At 53.7% G+C, this 19,608-nt stretch overlaps 1 protein-coding gene across 1 annotated transcript; it reads left to right on the top strand.

The window, feature by feature from the left end:
* Positions 1–7,222: 7,222 nt before the first annotated feature.
* On the top strand, positions 7,223–18,791 carry LOC144490685 (uncharacterized; the record flags this gene model as incomplete). The annotated part of the gene is made up of 4 exons (XM_078208387.1): positions 7,223–7,363; positions 11,812–11,931; positions 16,487–17,308; positions 18,705–18,791. Coding segments are annotated over 4 exons (1,170 nt in total), but the record flags the coding sequence as incomplete, so codon positions are not given.
* Between the last annotated feature and the right edge of the window lie 817 nt (positions 18,792–19,608).

The raw sequence follows: 19,608 nt of genomic DNA, 5'->3' as shown, positions 1-19,608 counted from the left end.
GTACCTGTCCTGGGAGTGTTTGATGGGGGACAGTGTAGAGGGAGCTTTACTCTGTATCTAACCCCGTGCTGTACCTGTCCTGGGAGTGTTTGATGGGGGACAGTGTAGAGGGAGCTTTACTCTGTATCTAACCCCGTGCTGTACCTGTCCTGGGAGTGTTTGATGGGGGACAGTGTAGAGGGAGCTTTACTCTGTATCTAACCCCGTGCTGTACCTGTCCTGGGAGTGTTTGATGGGGGACAGTGTAGAGGGGGCTTTACTCTGTATCTAACCCCGTGCTGTACCTGTCCTGGGAGTGTTTGATGGGGGACAGTGTAGAGGGGGCTTTACTCTGTATCTAACCCCGTGCTGTACCTGTCCTGGGAGTGTTTGATGGGGGACAGTGTAGAGGGAGCTTTACTCTGTATCTAACCCCATGCTGTACCTGTCCTGGGAGTGTTTGATGGGGGACAGTGTAGAGGGAGCTTTACTCTGTATCTAACCCCGTGCTGTACCTGTCCTGGGAGTGTTTGATGGGGGACAGTGTAGAGGGAGCTTTACTCTGTATCTAACCCCGTGCTGTACCTGTCCTGGGAGTGTTTGATGGGGGACAGTGTAGAGGGAGCTTTACTCTGTATCTAACCCCGGGCTGTCCCTGTCCTGGGAGTGTTTGATGGGGGACAGTGTAGAGGGAGCTTTACTCTGTATCTAACCCCGTGCTGTACCTGCCCTGGGAGTGTTTGATGGGGGACAGTGTAGAGGGAGCTTTACTCTGTATCTAGCCCCGTGCTGTCCCTGTCCTGGGAGTGTTTGATGGGGGGACAGTGTAGAGGGAGCTTTACTCTGTATCTAACCCCGTGCTGTACCTGTCCTGGGAGTGTTTGATGGGGGACAGTGTAGAGGGAGCTTTACTCTGTATCTAACCCCGTGCTGTACCTGTCCTGGGTGTGTTTGATGGGGGACAGTGTAGAGGGAGCTTTACTCTGTATCTAACCCCGTGCTGTACCTGTCCTGGGAGTGTTTGATGGGGGACAGTGTAGAGGGAGCTTTACTCTGTATCTAACCCCGTGCTGTACCTGTCCTGGGAGTGTTTGATGGGGGACAGTGTAGAGGGAGCTTTACTCTGTATCTAACCCCGTGCTGTACCTGTCCTGGGAGTGTTTGATGGGGACAGTGTAGAGGGGGCTTTACTCTGTATCTAACCCCGTGCTGTACCTGTCCTGGGAGTGTTTGATGGGGGACAGTGTAGAGGGGGCTTTACTCTGTATCTAACCCCGTGCTGTACCTGTCCTGGGAGTGTTTGATGGGGGACAGTGTAGAGGGAGCTTTACTCTGTATCTAACCCCATGCTGTACCTGTCCTGGGAGTGTTTGATGGGGGACAGTGTAGAGGGAGCTTTACTCTGTATCTAACCCCGTGCTGTACCTGTCCTGGGTGTGTTTGATGGGGACAGTGTAGAGGGAGCTTTACTCTGTATCTAACCCCGTGCTGTACCTGTCCTGGGAGTGTTTGATGGGGGACAGTGTAGAGGGAGCTTTACTCTGTATCTAACCCCGTGCTGTACCTGTCCTGGGAGTGTTTGATGGGGGACAGTGTAGAGGGAGCTTTACTCTGTATCTAACCCCGTGCTGTACCTGTCCTGGGAGTGTTTGATGGGGGACAGTGTAGAGGGAGCTTTACTCTGTATCTAACCCCATGCTGTACCTGTCCTGGGAGTGTTTGATGGGGGACAGTGTAGAGGGAGCTTTACTCTGTATCTAACCCCGTGCTGTACCTGTCCTGGGAGTGTTTGATGGGGGACAGTGTAGAGGGAGCTTTACTCTGTATCTAACCCCGTGCTGTACCTGTCCTGGGAGTGTTTGATGGGGGACAGTGTAGAGGGAGCTTTACTCTGTATCTAACCCCGTGCTGTACCTGTCCTGGGAGTGTTTGATGGGGGGACAGTGTAGAGGGAGCTTTACTCTGTATCTAACCCCGTGCTGTACCTGTCCTGGGAGTGTTTGATGGGGGACAGTGTAGAGGGAGCTTTACTCTGTATCTAACCCCGTGCTGTACCTGTCCTGGGAGTGTTTGATGGGGACAGTGTAGAGGGAGCTTTACCCTGTATCTAACCCCGTGCTGTACCTGTCCTGGGAGTGTTTGATGGGGGACAGTGTAGAGGGAGCTTTACTCTGTATCTAACCCCGGGCTGTCCCTGTCCTGGGAGTGTTTGATGGGGGACAATGTAGAGGGAGCTTAACTCTGTATCTAACCCCGTGCTGTACCTGCCCTGGGAGTGTTTGATGGGGACAGTGTAGAGGGAGCTTTACTCTGTATCTAACCCCGTGCTGTCCCTGTCCTGGGACTGTTTGATGGGGGGACAGTGTAGAGGGAGCTTTACTCTGTATCTAACCCCGTGCTGTACCTGTCCTGGGAGTGTTTGATGGGGGACAGTGTAGAGGGAGCTTTACTCTGTATCTAACCCCGTGCTGTACCTGTCCTGGGTGTGTTTGATGGGGACAGTGTAGAGGGAGCTTTACTCTGTATCTAACCCCGTGCTGTACCTGTCCTGGGAGTGTTTGATGGGGACAGTGTAGAGGGAGCTTTACTCTGTATCTAACCCCGTGCTGTACCTGTCCTGGGAGTGTTTGATGGGGGACAGTGTAGAGGGAGCTTTACTCTGTATCTAACCCCGTGCTGTACCTGTCCTGGGAGTGTTTGATGGGGACAGTGTAGAGGGGGCTTTACTCTGTATCTAACCCCGTGCTGTACCTGTCCTGGGAGTGTTTGATGGGGGACAGTGTAGAGGGGGCTTTACTCTGTATCTAACCCCGTGCTGTACCTGTCCTGGGAGTGTTTGATGGGGGACAGTGTAGAGGGAGCTTTACTCTGTATCTAACCCCATGCTGTACCTGTCCTGGGAGTGTTTGATGGGGGACAGTGTAGAGGGAGCATTACTCTGTATCTAACCCCGTGCTGTACCTGTCCTGGGAGTGTTTGATGGGGACAGTGTAGAGGGAGCTTTACTCTGTATCTAACCCCGTGCTGTACCTGTCCTGGGAGTGTTTGATGGGGGACAGTGTAGAGGGAGCTTTACTCTGTATCTAACCCCGGGCTGTCCCTGTCCTGGGAGTGTTTGATGGGGGACAGTGTAGAGGGAGCTTTACTCTGTATCTAACCCCGTGCTGTACCTGCCCTGGGAGTGTTTGATGGGGACAGTGTAGAGGGAGCTTTACTCTGTATCTAACCCCGTGCTGTACCTGTCCTGGGAGTGTTTGATGGGGGACAGTGTAGAGGGAGCTTTACTCTGTATCTAACCCCGTGCTGTACCTGCCCTGGGAGTGTTTGATGGGGACAGTGTAGAGGGAGCTTTACTCTGTATCTAACCCCGTGCTGTATCTGTCCTGGGAGTGTTTGATGGGGACAGTGTAGAGGGGGCTTTACTCTGTATCTAACCCCGTGCTGTACCTGTCCTGGGAGTGTTTGATGGGGGACAGTGTAGAGGGGGCTTTACTCTGTATCTAACCCCGTGCTGTACCTGTCCTGGGAGTGTTTGATGGGGACAGTGTAGAGGGAGCTTTACTCTGTATCTAACCCCATGCTGTACCTGTCCTGGGAGTGTTTGATGGGGGACAGTGTAGAGGGAGCTTTACTCTGTATCTAAACCCGTGCTGTACCTGTCGTGGGTGTGTTTGATGGGGACAGTGTAGAGGGAGCTTTACTCTGTATCCAACCCCGTGCTGTACCTGTCCTGGGAGTGTTTGATGGGGGACAGTGTAGAGGGAGCTTTACTCTGTATCTAACCCCGTGCTGTACCTGTCCTGGGAGTGTTTGATGGGGACAGTGTAGAGGGAGCTTTACTCTGTATCTAACCCCGTGCTGTACCTGTCCTGGGAGTGTTTGATGGGGGACAGTGTAGAGGGAGCTTTACTCTGTATCTAACCCCGTGTTGGACCTGTCCTGGGAGTGTTTGATGGGGGACAGTGTAGAGGGAGCTTTACTCTGTATCTAACCCCGTGCTGTCCCTGTCCTGGGAGTGTTTGATGGGGGACAGTGTAGAGGGAGCTTTACTCTGTATCTAACCCCGTGCTGTACCTGTCCTGGGAGTGTTTGATGGGGACAGTGTAGAGGGAGCTTTACTCTGTATCTAACCCCGTGCTGTACCTGTCCTGGGAGTGTTTGATGGGGACAGTGTCGAGGGAGCTTTACTCTGTATCTAACCCCGTGCTGTACCTGTCCTGGGAGTGTTTGATGGGGGACAGTGTAGAGGGAGCTTTACTCTGTATCTAACCCCGTGCTGTACCTGTCCTGGGAGTGTTTGATGGGGGACAGTGTAGAGGGAGCTTTACTCTGTATCTAACCCCGTGCTGTACCTGTCCTGGGAGTGTTTGATGGGGGACAGTGTAGAGGGAGCTTTACTCTGTATCTAACCCCGTGCTGTACCTGTCCTGGGAGTGTTTGATGGGGACAGTGTAGAGGGGGCTTTACTCTGTATCTAACCCCGTGCTGTACCTGTCCTGGGAGTGTTTGATGGGGGACAGTGTAGAGGGGGCTTTACTCTGTATCTAACCCCGTGCTGTACCTGTCCTGGGAGTGTTTGATGGGGGACAGTGTAGAGGGAGCTTTACTCTGTATCTAACCCCATGCTGTACCTGTCCTGGGAGTGTTTGATGGGGGACAGTGTAGAGGGAGCTTTACTCTGTATCTAACCCCGTGCTGTACCTGTCCTGGGAGTGTTTGATGGGGGACAGTGTAGAGGGAGCTTTACTCTGTATCTAACCCCGTGCTGTACCTGTCCTGGGAGTGTTTGATGGGGGACAGTGTAGAGGGAGCTTTACTCTGTATCTAACCCCGGGCTGTCCCTGTCCTGGGAGTGTTTGATGGGGGACAGTGTAGAGGGAGCTTTACTCTGTATCTAACCCCGTGCTGTACCTGCCCTGGGAGTGTTTGATGGGGACAGTGTAGAGGGAGCTTTACTCTGTATCTAGCCCCGTGCTGTCCCTGTCCTGGGAGTGTTTGATGGGGGGACAGTGTAGAGGGAGCTTTACTCTGTATCTAACCCCGTGCTGTACCTGTCCTGGGAGTGTTTGATGGGGGACAGTGTAGAGGGAGCTTTACTCTGTATCTAACCCCGTGCTGTACCTGTCCTGGGTGTGTTTGATGGGGACAGTGTAGAGGGAGCTTTACTCTGTATCTAACCCCGTGCTGTACCTGTCCTGGGAGTGTTTGATGGGGACAGTGTAGAGGGAGCTTTACTCTGTATCTAACCCCGTGCTGTACCTGTCCTGGGAGTGTTTGATGGGGGACAGTGTAGAGGGAGCTTTACTCTGTATCTAACCCCGTGCTGTACCTGTCCTGGGAGTGTTTGATGGGGACAGTGTAGAGGGGGCTTTACTCTGTATCTAACCCCGTGCTGTACCTGTCCTGGGAGTGTTTGATGGGGGACAGTGTAGAGGGGGCTTTACTCTGTATCTAACCCCGTGCTGTACCTGTCCTGGGAGTGTTTGATGGGGGACAGTGTAGAGGGAGCTTTACTCTGTATCTAACCCCATGCTGTACCTGTCCTGGGAGTGTTTGATGGGGGACAGTGTAGAGGGAGCTTTACTCTGTATCTAACCCCGTGCTGTACCTGTCCTGGGTGTGTTTGATGGGGACAGTGTAGAGGGAGCTTTACTCTGTATCTAACCCCGTGCTGTACCTGTCCTGGGAGTGTTTGATGGGGGACAGTGTAGAGGGAGCTTTACTCTGTATCTAACCCCGTGCTGTACCTGTCCTGGGAGTGTTTGATGGGGGACAGTGTAGAGGGAGCTTTACTCTGTATCTAACCCCGTGCTGTACCTGTCCTGGGAGTGTTTGATGGGGGACAGTGTAGAGGGAGCTTTACTCTGTATCTAACCCCATGCTGTACCTGTCCTGGGAGTGTTTGATGGGGGACAGTGTAGAGGGAGCTTTACTCTGTATCTAACCCCGTGCTGTACCTGTCCTGGGTGTGTTTGATGGGGACAGTGTAGAGGGAGCTTTACTCTGTATCTAACCCCGTGCTGTACCTGTCCTGGGAGTGTTTGATGGGGGACAGTGTAGAGGGAGCTTTACTCTGTATCTAACCCCGTGCTGTACCTGTCCTGGGAGTGTTTGATGGGGGACAGTGTAGAGGGAGCTTTACTCTGTATCTAACCCCGTGCTGTACCTGTCCTGGGAGTGTTTGATGGGGGACAGTGTAGAGGGAGCTTTACTCTGTATCTAACCCCGTGCTGTACCTGTCCTGGGAGTGTTTGATGGGGACAGTGTAGAGGGAGCTTTACTCTGTATCTAACCCCGTGCTGTACCTGTCTTGGGAGTGTTTGATGGGGACAGTGTAGAGGGAGCTTTACTCTGTATCTAACCCCGTGCTGTACCTGTCCTGGGAGTGTTTGATGGGGACAGTGTAGAGGGAGCTTTACTCTGTATCTAACCCCGTGCTGTACCTGTCCTGGGAGTGTTTGATGGGGGACAGTGTAGAGGGAGCTTTACTCTGTATCTAACCCCGTGCTGTACCTGTCCTGGGAGTGTTTGATGGGGACAGTGTAGAGGGAGCTTTACTCTGTATCTAACCCCGTGCTGTACCTGTCCTGGGAGTGTTTGATGGGGACAGTGTAGAGGGAGCTTTACTCTGTATCTAACCCCGTGCTGTACCTGTCCTGGGAGTGTTTGATGGGGACAGTGTAGAGGGAGCTTTACTCTGTATCTAACCCCGTGCTGTACCTGTCCTGGGAGTGTTTGATGGGGGACAGTGTAGAGGGAGCTTTACTCTGTATCTAACCCCGTGCTGTACCTGTCCTGGGAGTGTTTGATGGGGGACAGTGTAGAGGGAGCTTTACTCTGTATCTAACCCCGTGCTGTACCTGTCCTGGGAGTGTTTGATGGGGACAGTGTAGAGGGAGCTTTACTCTGTATCTAACCCCGTGCTGTACCTGTCCTGGGAGTGTTTGATGGGGGGACTGTGTAGAGGGAGCTTTACCCTGTATCTCACCCCGTGCTGTACCTGTCCTGGGAGTGTTTGATGGGGGGACAGTGTAGAGGGAGCTTTACTCTGTATCTAACCCCGTGCTGTCCCTGTCCTGGGAGTGTTTGATGGGGGACAGTGCAGAGGGAGCTTTACTCTGTATCTAACCCCGTGCTGTACCTGTCCTGGGAGTGTTTGATGGGGACAGTGTAGAGGGGGATCTTCTCGATGTCTCACCCTGGCTGTTTCATCATTTTGTGCCGTTTTCTTTCCCGCACACAGGTGCCTGTCCTCCCGGAACAGGCGAGAGTCTCCGGTTCGGATTTCCCAGAACCTGCGACAGAGAATGAGTACGCAGTCCCCGATTCGGTCATCTACAATGTCCCGACTCTGGCAGGTCGCCCTGAGAGAGGGGCTGAGGAGGTAAGACAGGGTGTGACCCTCCCTCAAACTCCCTCCGACTCACACCCGTCCCTGTATCTCAGTAGATGGGCCACACTCACTGCTCGACTGTACACTTCTCTGGACACTTAGGGGCAATTTAGCATGGCCAATCCACCTAACCTACACTTCTCTGGACACTAAGGGCCAATTTAGCATGGCCAATCCACCTAACCTGCACATCTTTGGACACTAAGGGGCAATTTAGCATGGCCAATCCATCTAACCTACACATCTTTGGACACTAAGGGGCAATTTAGCATGGCCAATCCATCTAACCTACACATCTTTGGACACTAAGGGGCAATTTAGCATGGCCAATCCACCTAACCTGCACATCTTTGGACACTAAGGGGACAATTTAGCATGGCCAATCCACCTAACCTACACATCTTTGGACACTAAGGGACAATTTAGCATGGCCAATCCACCTAACCTACACATCTTTGGACACTAAGGGGCAATTTAGCATGGCCAATCCACCTAACCTGCACATCTTTGGACACTAAGGGGACAATTTAGCATGGCCAATCCACCTAACCTACACATCTTTGGACACTAAGGGACAATTTAGCATGGCCAATCCACCTAACCGACACATCTTTGGACACTAAGGGGCAATTTAGCATGGCCAATCCACCTAATCCGGAACATCTTTGGACACTAAGGGACAATTTAGCATGGCCAATCCACCCTAACCTACACATCTTTGGACACTAAGGGGCAATTTACCATGGCCAATCCACCTAACCTGCACATCTTTGGACACTGAGGGACAATTTAGCATGGCCAATCCACCTAACCTGCATATCTTTGGACCGTGGGAGGAAACTGGAGCACCCGGAGGAAACCCACGCAGACACGGGTAGAATGTGCAGAATTCGCACAGACTGTGACCCGAGCCGGGAATCGAACCCGGGTCCCTGGCGCTGTGAGGCAGCAGCGCTAACCACTGTGCTACCGTATCATAGATTAACACCAGGTTCGGCGAGTTGTCTTGATTTGATTTATTATTATCACATGTATTAACATACAGTGAAAGGTATAGTTTCTGGCGCGCTAGACAGACAAAGCATACCGTTCATAGAGAAGGAAAGGAGAGGGTGCAGAATGTAGTGTTACAGTCACAGCTAGGGTGTAGAGAAAGATCAACTTAATGCGAGGTCGGTCCATTCAAAAGTCTGACAGCAGCAGGGAAGAAGCTGTTCTTGAGTCGGTCGGTACGTGACCTCAGACTTTTGTATCTTTTTCCCCCGACGGAAGAAGGTGGAAGAGAGAATGTCCGGGGTGCGTGGGGGGGGTCCTTTAATTATGCCGGCTTCTTTTCCCCGAGGCAGCGGGAAGTGTAGACAGAGTCAATGGATGGGAGGCTGGTTTGCGTGATGGATTGGGCTACATTCACGACCCTTTTGTAGTTCCTTGCGGTCTTGGGCAGAGCAGGAGCCCCAGACCGAGCTGTGATACAACCAGAAAGAATGCTTTCTATGGGGCATCTGTAAAAGTTGGTGAGAGTCGTAGCTGACATGCCAAATTTCCTTAGTCTTCTGAGAAAGTAGAGGCGTTGGTGGGGCTTTCTTAACTATCGTGTCGAGAGGGCTAGAATACAAGAGCAGGGATGGACTTCTGAGGCTGTATAAAGCTCTGGTCAGACCCCATTTGGAGTATTGTGAGCAGTTTTGGGCCCCGTATCTAAGGAAGGATGTGCTGGCCTTGGAAAGGGTCCAGAGGAAGTTCACAAGAATGATCCCTGGAATGAAGAGCTTGTCGTGTGAGGAACGGTTGAGGACTCTGGGTCTGTACTCGTTGGAGTTTAGAAGGATGAGGGGGGGATCTTATTGAAACTTACAGGATACTGCGAGGCCTGAATAGAGTGGACGTGGAGAGGATGTTTCCACTAGTAGGAAAAACTAGAACCAGAGGGCACAACCTCAGGCTAAAGGGACGATCCTTTAAAACAGAGATGAGGAGGAATTTCTTCAGCCAGAGAGTGGTGAATGTGTGGAACTCTTTGCCGCAGAAGGCTGTGGAGGCCGGGTCATTGAGTGTCTTTAAGACAGAGATAGATCGGTTCTTGATCAATAAGGGGATCAGGGGTTATGGGGAAAAGGCAGGAGAATGGGGATGGGAAAAATATCAGCCATGATTGAATGGCGGAGCAGACTCGATGGGCCGAGTGGCCTCATTCTGCTCCTATGTCTGATGGTCTTATTCGGGGGGGGGTCCAGGACAGGTTGTTGGTGATCTGGACACCTAAAAACCTGAAGCTCTCGACCCTTTCTACTTTGTCCCCGTTGATGTAGACAGGGGGATGTTCTACAGGGGATCGGTGTGACCACGTCTGGAGTGTTGTGTACAGTCACGGTCCCCTTATTGAAGGGAAGTTGTGAATGTGTTAGAAGCAGGTTCAGGGCAGGTTTGATAAAGTAATACCACGAATGGGCGAGTTGTCGGATGAGGAAGGGTTGGCGATGTTAGACTTGGACCCGCTGGGGTTTAGCAAAGTAAGAAGCGACCTGAGATCCTGAGGGGGGAACAGACAGGATGGACATGGAGAGGATGTTCCTTCTTAGAGTCAGAGAGGTTTACAGCATGGAAACAGGCCCTTCGACCCAACTTGTCCATGCCGCCCCTTTATTTTAAACCCCCAAGCTAGTCCCAATTGCCCGCAGTTCGCCCATATCCCTCTATCCCCATCGTACCCATGTAACTGTCTAAACGCTTTTTAAAAGACAAAATTGTACCCGCCTCTACTACTGCCTCTGGCAGCTTGTTCCAGACACTCACCACCCTCTGTGTGAACAAAATTGCCCTCTGGACCCTTTTGTATCTCTCCCCTCTCACCTTAAACCTATGCCCTCTAGTTTTAGACTCCCCTACCTTTGGGAAAAGATATTGACTATCTAGCTGATCTGTGCCCCTCATTATTTTATAGACCTCTATAAGATCACCCCTCAGCCTCCTACGCTCCAGAGAAAAAAGTCCCAGTCTATCCAGCCTCTCCTTATGATTCAATCCATCAAGGCCCGGTAGCATCCGAGTTAATCTTTTCTGCACTCTTTCTATTATTCTATTTAATAATATCCTTTCTATAATAGGGTGACCAGAACTGCACACAGTATTCCAAGTGTGGCCTTACCAATGTCTTGTACAACTTCAACAAGACGTCCCAACTCCTGTATTCAATGTTCTGACCGATGAAACCAAGCATGCCGAATGCCTTCTTCACCACTCTGTCCACCTGTGACTCCACTTTCAAGGAGCTATGAACCTGTACCCCTAGATCTCTTTGTTCTGTAACTCTCCCCAACGCCCTACCATTAACTGAGTAAGTAGTTAAAGTCCCACCAACGCCTCTACTTTCTCAGAAGACGAAGGAAATTTGGCATGTCAGCTATGACTCTCACCAACTTTTACAGATGCCCCATAGAAAGCATTCTTTCTGGTTGTATCACAGCTCGGTCTGGGGCTCCTGCTCTGCCCAAGACCGCAAGGAACTACAAAAGGGTCGTGAATGTAGCCCAATCCATCACGCAAACCAGCCTCCCATCCATTGACTCTGCCTACATTTCCTCGGGGAAAAGCAGCCGGCATAATTAAGGACCCCACGTGCCCCCGGACATTCTCTCTTCCACCTTCTTCCGTCGGGAAAAAGATACAAAAGTCTGAGGTCACGTACCGACCGACTCAAGAACAGCTGCTCCGTCAGACTTTTGAATGGACCTACCTTGCACTGAGTTGATCTTTCTCTACACCCGAGCTATGACTGTAACACTACATTCTGCACCCTCTCCTTTCCTTCTCTATGAACGGTATGCTTTGTCTGTATAGCGCGCAAGAAACAATACTTTTCACTGTATCCCAATACATGTCACAATAATAAATCAAACCAAAATCAGAAAATCTTTTCTGCACTCTTTCTAGTTTAATAATATCCTTTCTGTAATCGGGTGACCAGAACTGTACACAGTATTCCAAGTGCGGCCTCACCAATGTCTTGTACAACTTCAACAAGACGTCCCAACTCCTGTATTCAATGTTCTGACCGATGAAACCAAGCATGCCGAATGCCTTCTTCACCACTCTGTCCACCTGTGACTCCACTTTCAAGGAGCTATGAACATGTACCCCTCGATCTCTTTGTTCTGTAACTCTCCCCAACACCCTACCATTAACTGAGTAAGTCCTGTCCTGGTTTGATCGATCAAAATGCATCACCTCGCGTTTATCTAAATTAAACTCCATCTGCCATTCGTCAGCCCACTGGCCCAATTGATCAAGATCCCGTTGCAATCCGAGATAACTTTCTTGTAAGAGAACCTCGGACGTGGAGGATCTGTGTTTAAGAATAAGGGGGTAGCCCCTTTAAGATGGAGAAGGGGGAGAAATTATTCAGCCCGCCAGATTTGACCGACCCTCCCCCTTCCTTGCAGATCTACCATTGGCCATCGATCTCAGGGTGGTCTCCAGAACGCCCACCCCTCCGGGACATCCCAGCGCTTCCCCAGCACCATGGCGACAGCAATGGAGACATGCCCACAGGCCAGCAAGAGGTAAGAGACGCATTAAAATCAGTCAATGCGTGCACAGCAAGATCCCACTGACAGCCAATGGGACAAGGGCCCTCGGACAGTGCGGCGCTCCCTCAGCACTGACCCTCCCACAGTGCGGCGCTCCCTCAGCACTGACCCTCCCACAGTGCGGCGCTCCCTCAGCACTGACCCTCCCACAGTGCGGCGCTCCCTCAGCACTGACCCTCCCACAGTGCGGCGCTCCCTCAGCACTGACCCTCCCACAGTGCGGCGCTCCCTCAGCACCGACCCTCCCACAGTGCGGCGCTCCCTCAGCACTGACCCTCCCACAGTGCGGCGCTCCCTCAGCACTGACCCTCCCACAGTGCGGCGCTCCCTCAGCACTGACCCTCCCACAGTGCGGCGCTCCCTCAGCACTGACCCTCCCACAGTGCGGCGCTCCCTCAGCACCGACCCTCCCACAGTGCGGCGCTCCCTCAGCACTGACCCTCCCACAGTGCGCCGCTCCCTAGGCACTGACCCTCCCCACAGTGCGGCGCTCCCTCAGCACTGACCCTCCCCACAGTGCGGCGCTCCCTCAGCACTGACACTCCCACAGTGCGGCGCTCCCTCGGCACTGACCCTCCCACAGTGCGGCGCTCCCTCAGCACTGACCCTCCCACAGTGCGGCGCTCCCTCAGCACTGACCCTCCCACAGTGCGGCGCTCCCTCAGCACCGACCCTCCCACAGTGCGGCGCTCCCTCAGCACCGACCCTCCCACAGTGCGGCGCTCCCTCAGCACTGACCCTCCCACAGTGCGGCGCTCCCTCAGCACTGACCCTCCCACAGTGCGGCGCTCCCTCAGCACCTACCCTCCCCACAGTGCGGCGCTCCCTCAGCACTGACACTCCCACAGTGCGGCGCTCCCTCGGCACTGACACTCCCACAGTGCGGCGCTCCCTCAGCACCGACCCTCCCACAGTGCGGCGCTCCCTCAGCACTGACCCTCCCACAGTGCGGCGCTCCCTCAGCACTGACCCTCCCACAGTGCGGCGCTCCCTCGGCACTGACACTCCCACAGTGCGGCGCTCTCTCAGCACTGACCCTCCCCACAGTGCGGCGCTCCCTCAGCACTGACCCTCCCACAGTGCGGCGCTCCCTCAGCACTGACCCTCCCACAGTGCGGCGCTCCCTCAGCACTGACCCTCCCCACAGTGCGGCGCTCCCTCAGCACTGACCCTCCCCACAGTGCGGCGCTCCCTCAGCACTGACCCTCCCACAGTGCGGCGCTCCCTCAGCACTGACCCTCCCACAGTGCGGCGCTCCCTCAGCACTGACCCTCCCACAGTGCGGCGCTCCCTCAGCACTGACCCTCCCACAGTGCGGCGCTCCCTCAGTACTGACCCTCCCACAGTGCGGCGCTCTGTCAGCACTGACCCGCCCCACAGTGTGGCGCTCCCTCAGTACTGACCCTCCCACAGTGCGGCGCTCCCTCAGTACTGACCCTCCCACAGTGCGGCGCTCCCTCAGCACTGACCCTCCCACAGTGCGGCGCTCCCTCAGCACTGACCCTCCCACAGTGCGGCACTCCCTCAGCACCGGCCCACCAACAGTGTTTGAGGGGTCAGTGTAGAGGGAGCACACCTCTGTATCTAACCCCGTGCTGTACCTGTCCTGGGAGTGTTTGATGGGGGACAGTGTAGAGGGAGCTTTACTCTGTATCTAACCCCGTGCTGTACCTGTCCTGGGAGTGTTTGATGGGGACAGTGTAGAGGGAGCTTTACTCTGTATCTAACCCCGTGCTGTACCTGTCCTGGGAGTGTTTGATGGGGACAGTGTAGAGGGAGCTTTACTCTGTATCTAACCCCGTGCTGTACCTGTCCTGGGAGTGTTTGATGGGGACAGTGTAGAGGGAGCTTTACTCTGTATCTAACCCCGTGCTGTACCTGTCCTGGGAGTGTTTGATGGGGGACAGTGTAGAGGGAGCTTTACTCTGTATCTAACCCCGTGCTGTACCTGTCCTGGGTGTGTTTGATGGGGACAGTGTAGAGGGAGCTTTACTCTGTATCTAACCCCGTGCTGTACCTGTCCTGGGAGTGTTTGATGGGGGACAGTGTAGAGGGAGCTTTACTCTGTATCTAACCCCGTGCTGTACCTGTCCTGGGAGTGTTTGATGGGGGACAGTGTAGAGGGAGCTTTACTCTGTATCGAACCCCGTGCTGTACCTGTCCTGGGAGTGTTTGATGGGGGACAGTGTAGAGGGAGCTTTACTCTGTATCTAACCCCGTGCTGTACCTGTCCTGGGAGTGTTTGTTGGGGACAGTGCAGAGGGGGCTTTACTCTGTATCTAACCCCGTGCTGAACCTGTCCTGGGAGTGTTTGATGGGGACAGTGTAGAGGGGGCTTTACTCTGTATCTAACCCCGTGCTGTCCCTGTCCTGGGAGTGTTTGATGGGGACAGTGTAGAGGGGGCTTTACTCTGTATCTAACCCCGTGCTGTACCTGTCCTGGGAGTGTTTGATGGGGACAGTGTAGAGGGAGCTTTACTCTGTATCTAACCCTGTGCTGTATCTGTCCTGGGAGTGTTTGATGGGGACAGTGTAGAGGAAGCTTTACTCTGTATCTAACCCCGTGCTGTCCCTCTCCTGGGAGTGTTTGATGGCGACAGTGTAGAGGGAGCTTTACTCTGTATCTAACCCCGTGCTGTACCTGTCCTGGGAGTGTTTGATGGGGACAGTGTAGAGGGAGCTTTACTCTGTATCTAACCCCGTGCTGTACCTGTCCTGGGAGTGTTTGATGGGGGACAGTATAGAGGGAGCTTTACTCTGTATCTAACCCCGTGCTGTACCTGTCCTGGGAGTTTTTGATGGGGGACAGTGTAGAGGGAGCATTACTCTGTATCTAACCCCGTGCTGTACCTGTCCTGGGAGTGTTTGATGGGGGACAGTGTAGAGGGAGCTTTACTCTGTATCTAACCCCGTGCTGTACCTGTCCTGGGAGTGTTTGATGGGGACAGTGTAGAGGGAGCTTTACTCTGTATCTAACCCCGTGCTGTACCTGTCCTGGGAGTGTTTGATGGGGACAGTGTAGAGGGAGCATTACTCTGTATCTAACCCCGTGCTGTACCTGTCCTGGGAGTGTTTGATGGGGGGACAGTGTAGAGGGAGCTTTACTCTGTATCTAACCCCGTGCTGTCCCTGTCCTGGGAGTGTTTGATGGGGACAGTGTAGAGGGAGCTTTACTCTGTATCTAACCCCGTGCTATACCTGTCCTGGGAGTGTTTGATGGGGACAGTGTAGAGGGAGCTTTACTCTGTATCTAACCCCGTGCTGTACCTGTCCTGGGAGTGTTTGATGGGGGACAGTGTAGAGGGAGCTTTACTCTGTATCTAACCCCGTGCTGTACCTGTCCTGGGAGTGTTTGATGGGGACAGTGTAGAGGGAGCTTTACTCTGTATCTAACCCCGTGCTGTACCTGTCCTGGGAGTGTTTGATGGGGGACAGTGTAGAGGGGGCTTTACTCTGTATCTAACCCCGTGCTGTACCTGTCCTGGGAGTGTTTGATGGGGGACAGTGTAGAGGGAGCTTTACTCTGTATCTAACCCCGTGCTGTACCTGTCCTGGGAGTGTTTGTTGGGGACAGTGCAGAGGGAGCTTTACTCTGTATCTAACCCCGTGCTGTATCTGTCCTGGGAGTGTTTGATGGGGGACAGTGTAGAGGGAGCTTTACTCTGTATCTAACCCCGTGCTGTACCTGTCCTGGGAGTGTTTGATGGGGGACAGTGTAGAGGGGGCTTTACTCTGTATCTAACCCCGTGGTGTTCCTGTCCTGGGAGTGTTTGATGGGGGACAGTGTAGAGGGGGCTTTACTCTGTATCTAACCCCGTGCTGCACCTGTCCTGGGAGTGTTTGATGGGGGAACCGTGTAGAGGGAGCTTTACTCTGTATCTAACCCCGTGCTGTACCTGTCCTGGGAGTGTTTGATGGGGGACAGTGTAGAGGGAGCTTTACTCTGTATCTAACCCTGTGCTGTACCTGTCCTGGGAGTGTTTGATGGGGACAGTGTAGAGGGAGCTTTACTCTGTATCTAGCCCCGTGCTGTACCTGTCCTGGGAGTGTTTGATGGGGACTATGTAGAGGAAGCTTTACTCTGTATCTAACCCCGTGCTGTCCCTGTCCTGGGAGTGTTTGATGGGGACAGTGTAGAGGGAGCTTTACTCTGTATCTAACCCCGTGCTGTACCTGTCCTGGGAGTGTTTGATGGGGACAGTGTAGAGGGAGCTTTACTCTGTATCTAACCCCGTGCTGTACCTGTCCTGGGAGTGTTTGATGGGGGGGACAGTGTAGAGGGAGCTTTACTCTGTATCTAACCCCGTGCTGTACCTGTCCTGGGAGTGTTTGATGGGGGACAGTGTAGAGACAGCTTTACTGTGTATCTAACCCCGTGCTGTACCTGTCCTGGGAGTGTTTGATGGGGACAGTGTAGAGGGAGCTTTACTCTGTATCTAACCCCGTGCTGTACCTATCCTGGGAGTGTTTGATGGGGGAACCGTGTACATGGGGCACTGATCTGTATCTATCTCCATTCCCTCAACAGATTTACAAAGTCCCTCGCTCGCTGACCCAGGAGGGGGGCGGAGCGGTTGAGACGTATGACGTCCCCACGGGTTTGCGGAGGAACGTCTCGCCAGGGGACGCCCGGGTGCCCCCGTTGACGGTAGATGTGTACGACTCACCGCGGGAGTCCCCGGGAACAATCTCTACGCAGCCCCTGTCCGAGAGGCTGGCCGGCCTTCGCCTCTCGGTGACGGAGGGCATCTCCCGGCTGATGGAGGCTGTCAGCCGGGGTCTGGGCGGCCGCCATCTTTCCGAGGCCGGCAGCAGCGGGGTGTCAGAGGCGTCCGGGGCCCTGGGGCGCTCCCTGGCCCAGCTGGTGACCGCCTGCCGGGCTTCCCAACCCTGCTGCCCCGCCCTGGAGACCCACCTGCGGGGCTTAGAGGAGGCCCAGGCTCTCCTTGGCGAGCTGGGCCGAAGGCTCGAAGCCTGGCAGCGTAGGCCCGAGGCCGGGGGGGGCGGGGGACGCAGCCTGTCGGGCCTGCAGGACCTGAGCCAGTTCGCTGGCGTGGCCGGGCGTATCTCCCACCACCTGGAGGCCTCCGCCTGCCTGCTGGCACCCGCGGCCCAGGCCCAGGCCCAAGCCCAAGCTAGGCCCCGCGGCCCCCCCGTCCCCGGGGTGTCCCAGCCCACCTTCCGCCGCCCTCTGCCGCCCGTCCCCGAGCCCGGCTGCAAGGCCGGAATCCAGACCAGGCCGCTGCCGCCAACCCCGGCCTACGCGCCCGAGGAAAAGCCTGCCGAGGACGCCAACGTGTACGAGGGCGTAGGGCCCTGTGGAGACGAGCACGAATACGTCCATCTCCAGGTGAGTGATTTCCGCGGAGGCCAAGCTGGGGGGGTCGGTTACTCGGGGCAAGAGGGCGTGGCAGGGTCAAAGGGCAAAGACACTGGCGCGAGGGCCTAAGGTCAGGTGGGAGCACGACAGAAATCCGCGGCGTTCAGAGGCCTCAGAGAAGGAAGACAGCCCTCGTCCCAAGACCAGATTATGCCGCCCAGAGTCATCTTTACTCAGCATCACAGTACAGGAGGCCATTCCGCCAATCAAGGCTGCACCGACCCTCCTTTTTATCTTACCCAAGTCCCATCACCCAACCCCCTGTATCTACCCCACTAACCTGCACATCTTTGGACACTAAGGGACAATTTAGCACGGCCAATCCCCCCTAACCTGCACATCTTTGGACACTAAGGGGCAATTTAGCACGGCCAATCCACCTAACCTACACATCTTTGGACACTAAGGGGACAATTTAGCATGGCCAATCCCCCTAACCTACACATCTTTGGACACTAAGGGACAATTTAACATGGCCAATCCACCTAACCTACACATCTTTGGACACTAAGGGACAATTTAGCATGGCCAATCCACCTAACCTACACATCTTTGGACACTAAGGGACAATTTAACATGGCCAATCCCCCTAACCTACACATCTTTGGACACTAAGGGACAATTTAACATGGCCAATCCACCTAACCTACACATCTTTGGACACTAAGGGACAATTTAGCATGGCCAATCCCCCTAACCTACACATCTTTGGACACTAAGGGACAATTTAGCATGGCCAATCCACCCAACCTGCACATCTTTGGACACTAAGGGGCAATTTAGCATGGCCAATCCACCTAACCTGCACATCTTTGGACACTAAGGGACAATTTAGCATGGCCAATCCACCTAACCTACACATCTTTGGACACTAAGGGACAATTTAGCACGGCCAATCCCCCTAACCTGCACATCTTTGGACCCTAAGGGGCAATTTAGCATGGCCAATCCACCTAACCTGCACATCTTTGGACCCTAAGGGGCAATTTAGCATGGCCAATCCACCTAACCTACACATCTTTGGACCCTAAGGGGCAATTTAGCATGGCCAATCCACCTAACCTACACATCTTTGGACCCTAAGGGGCAATTTAGCATGGCCAATCCACCTAACCTACACATCTTTGGACCCTAAGGGGCAATTTAGCATGGCCAATCCACCTAACCTACACATCTTTGTACACTATGGGGCAATTTAGCACGGCCAATCCACCCTAACCTCCACATCTTTGGACACTAAGGACACTAAGGGGTTAGCTCCGAGCCCTCACGAGGTAGGCCGCATTCTGTGGACTGGGTCCTGGGCCTACTGCTCAGGCTTCTGAACTCTTGACCCCTCACACACTTTCTCCTCCATCCCTGGCAGGGGAAGGACAGCGCTGAGGGCAGCCAGACGGAGGCGCTGAGAGCCAAAGAGACGGTGAAGACGGTCGACCAGTCGGTGGAGATGCAGGTGAGCGTGCAACCCCCATGGCGCAAAGGTTGGTGGTGTTGTGATGACTGTTTCTTCTTTGGACACTAAGGGGCAATTTAGCACGGCCAATCCTCCTAACCTGCACATCTTTGGACACTAAGGGGCAATTTAGCATGGCCAATCCACCTAACCTACACATCTTTGGACACTAAGGGGCAATTTAGCATGGCCAATCCACCTAACCTACACATCTTTGGACACTAAGCGGCAATTTAGCATGGCCAATCCACCCTAACCTACACATCTTTGGACACTAAGGGGCAATTTAGCATGGCCAATCCACCTAACCTACACATCTTTGGACACTAAGCGGCAATTTAGCATGGCCAATCCACCCTAACCTACACATCTTTGGACACTAAGGGGCAATTTAGCATGGCCAATCCACCTAACCTGCACATCTTTGGACACTAAGGGACAATTTAGCACGGCCAATCCACCTAACCTGCACATCTTTGGACACTAAGGGACAATTTAGCATGGCCAATCCACCCAACCTACACATCTTTGGACACTAAGGGACAATTTAGCATGGCCAATCCACCCAACCTACACATCTTTGGACACTAAGGGACAATTTAGCATGGCCAATCCACCTAACCTACACATCTTTGGACACTAAGGGGCAATTTAGCATGGCCAATCCACCCAACCTACACATCTTTGGACACTAAGGGGCAATTTAGCATGGCCAATCCACCTAACCTGCACATCTTTGGACACTAAGCGGCAATTTAGCATGGCCAATCCACCTAACCTACACATCTTTGGACACTAAGCGGCAATTTAGCATGGC

This window comes from Mustelus asterias, unplaced genomic scaffold (assembly GCF_964213995.1).
Source record: "Mustelus asterias unplaced genomic scaffold, sMusAst1.hap1.1 HAP1_SCAFFOLD_3611, whole genome shotgun sequence".
In the NCBI taxonomy this organism is placed as follows: Eukaryota; Metazoa; Chordata; class Chondrichthyes; order Carcharhiniformes; family Triakidae; genus Mustelus; species Mustelus asterias.
Note: the sequence above shows the minus strand (reverse complement) of the source record. Positions and strands in the feature narration are given on the sequence as shown.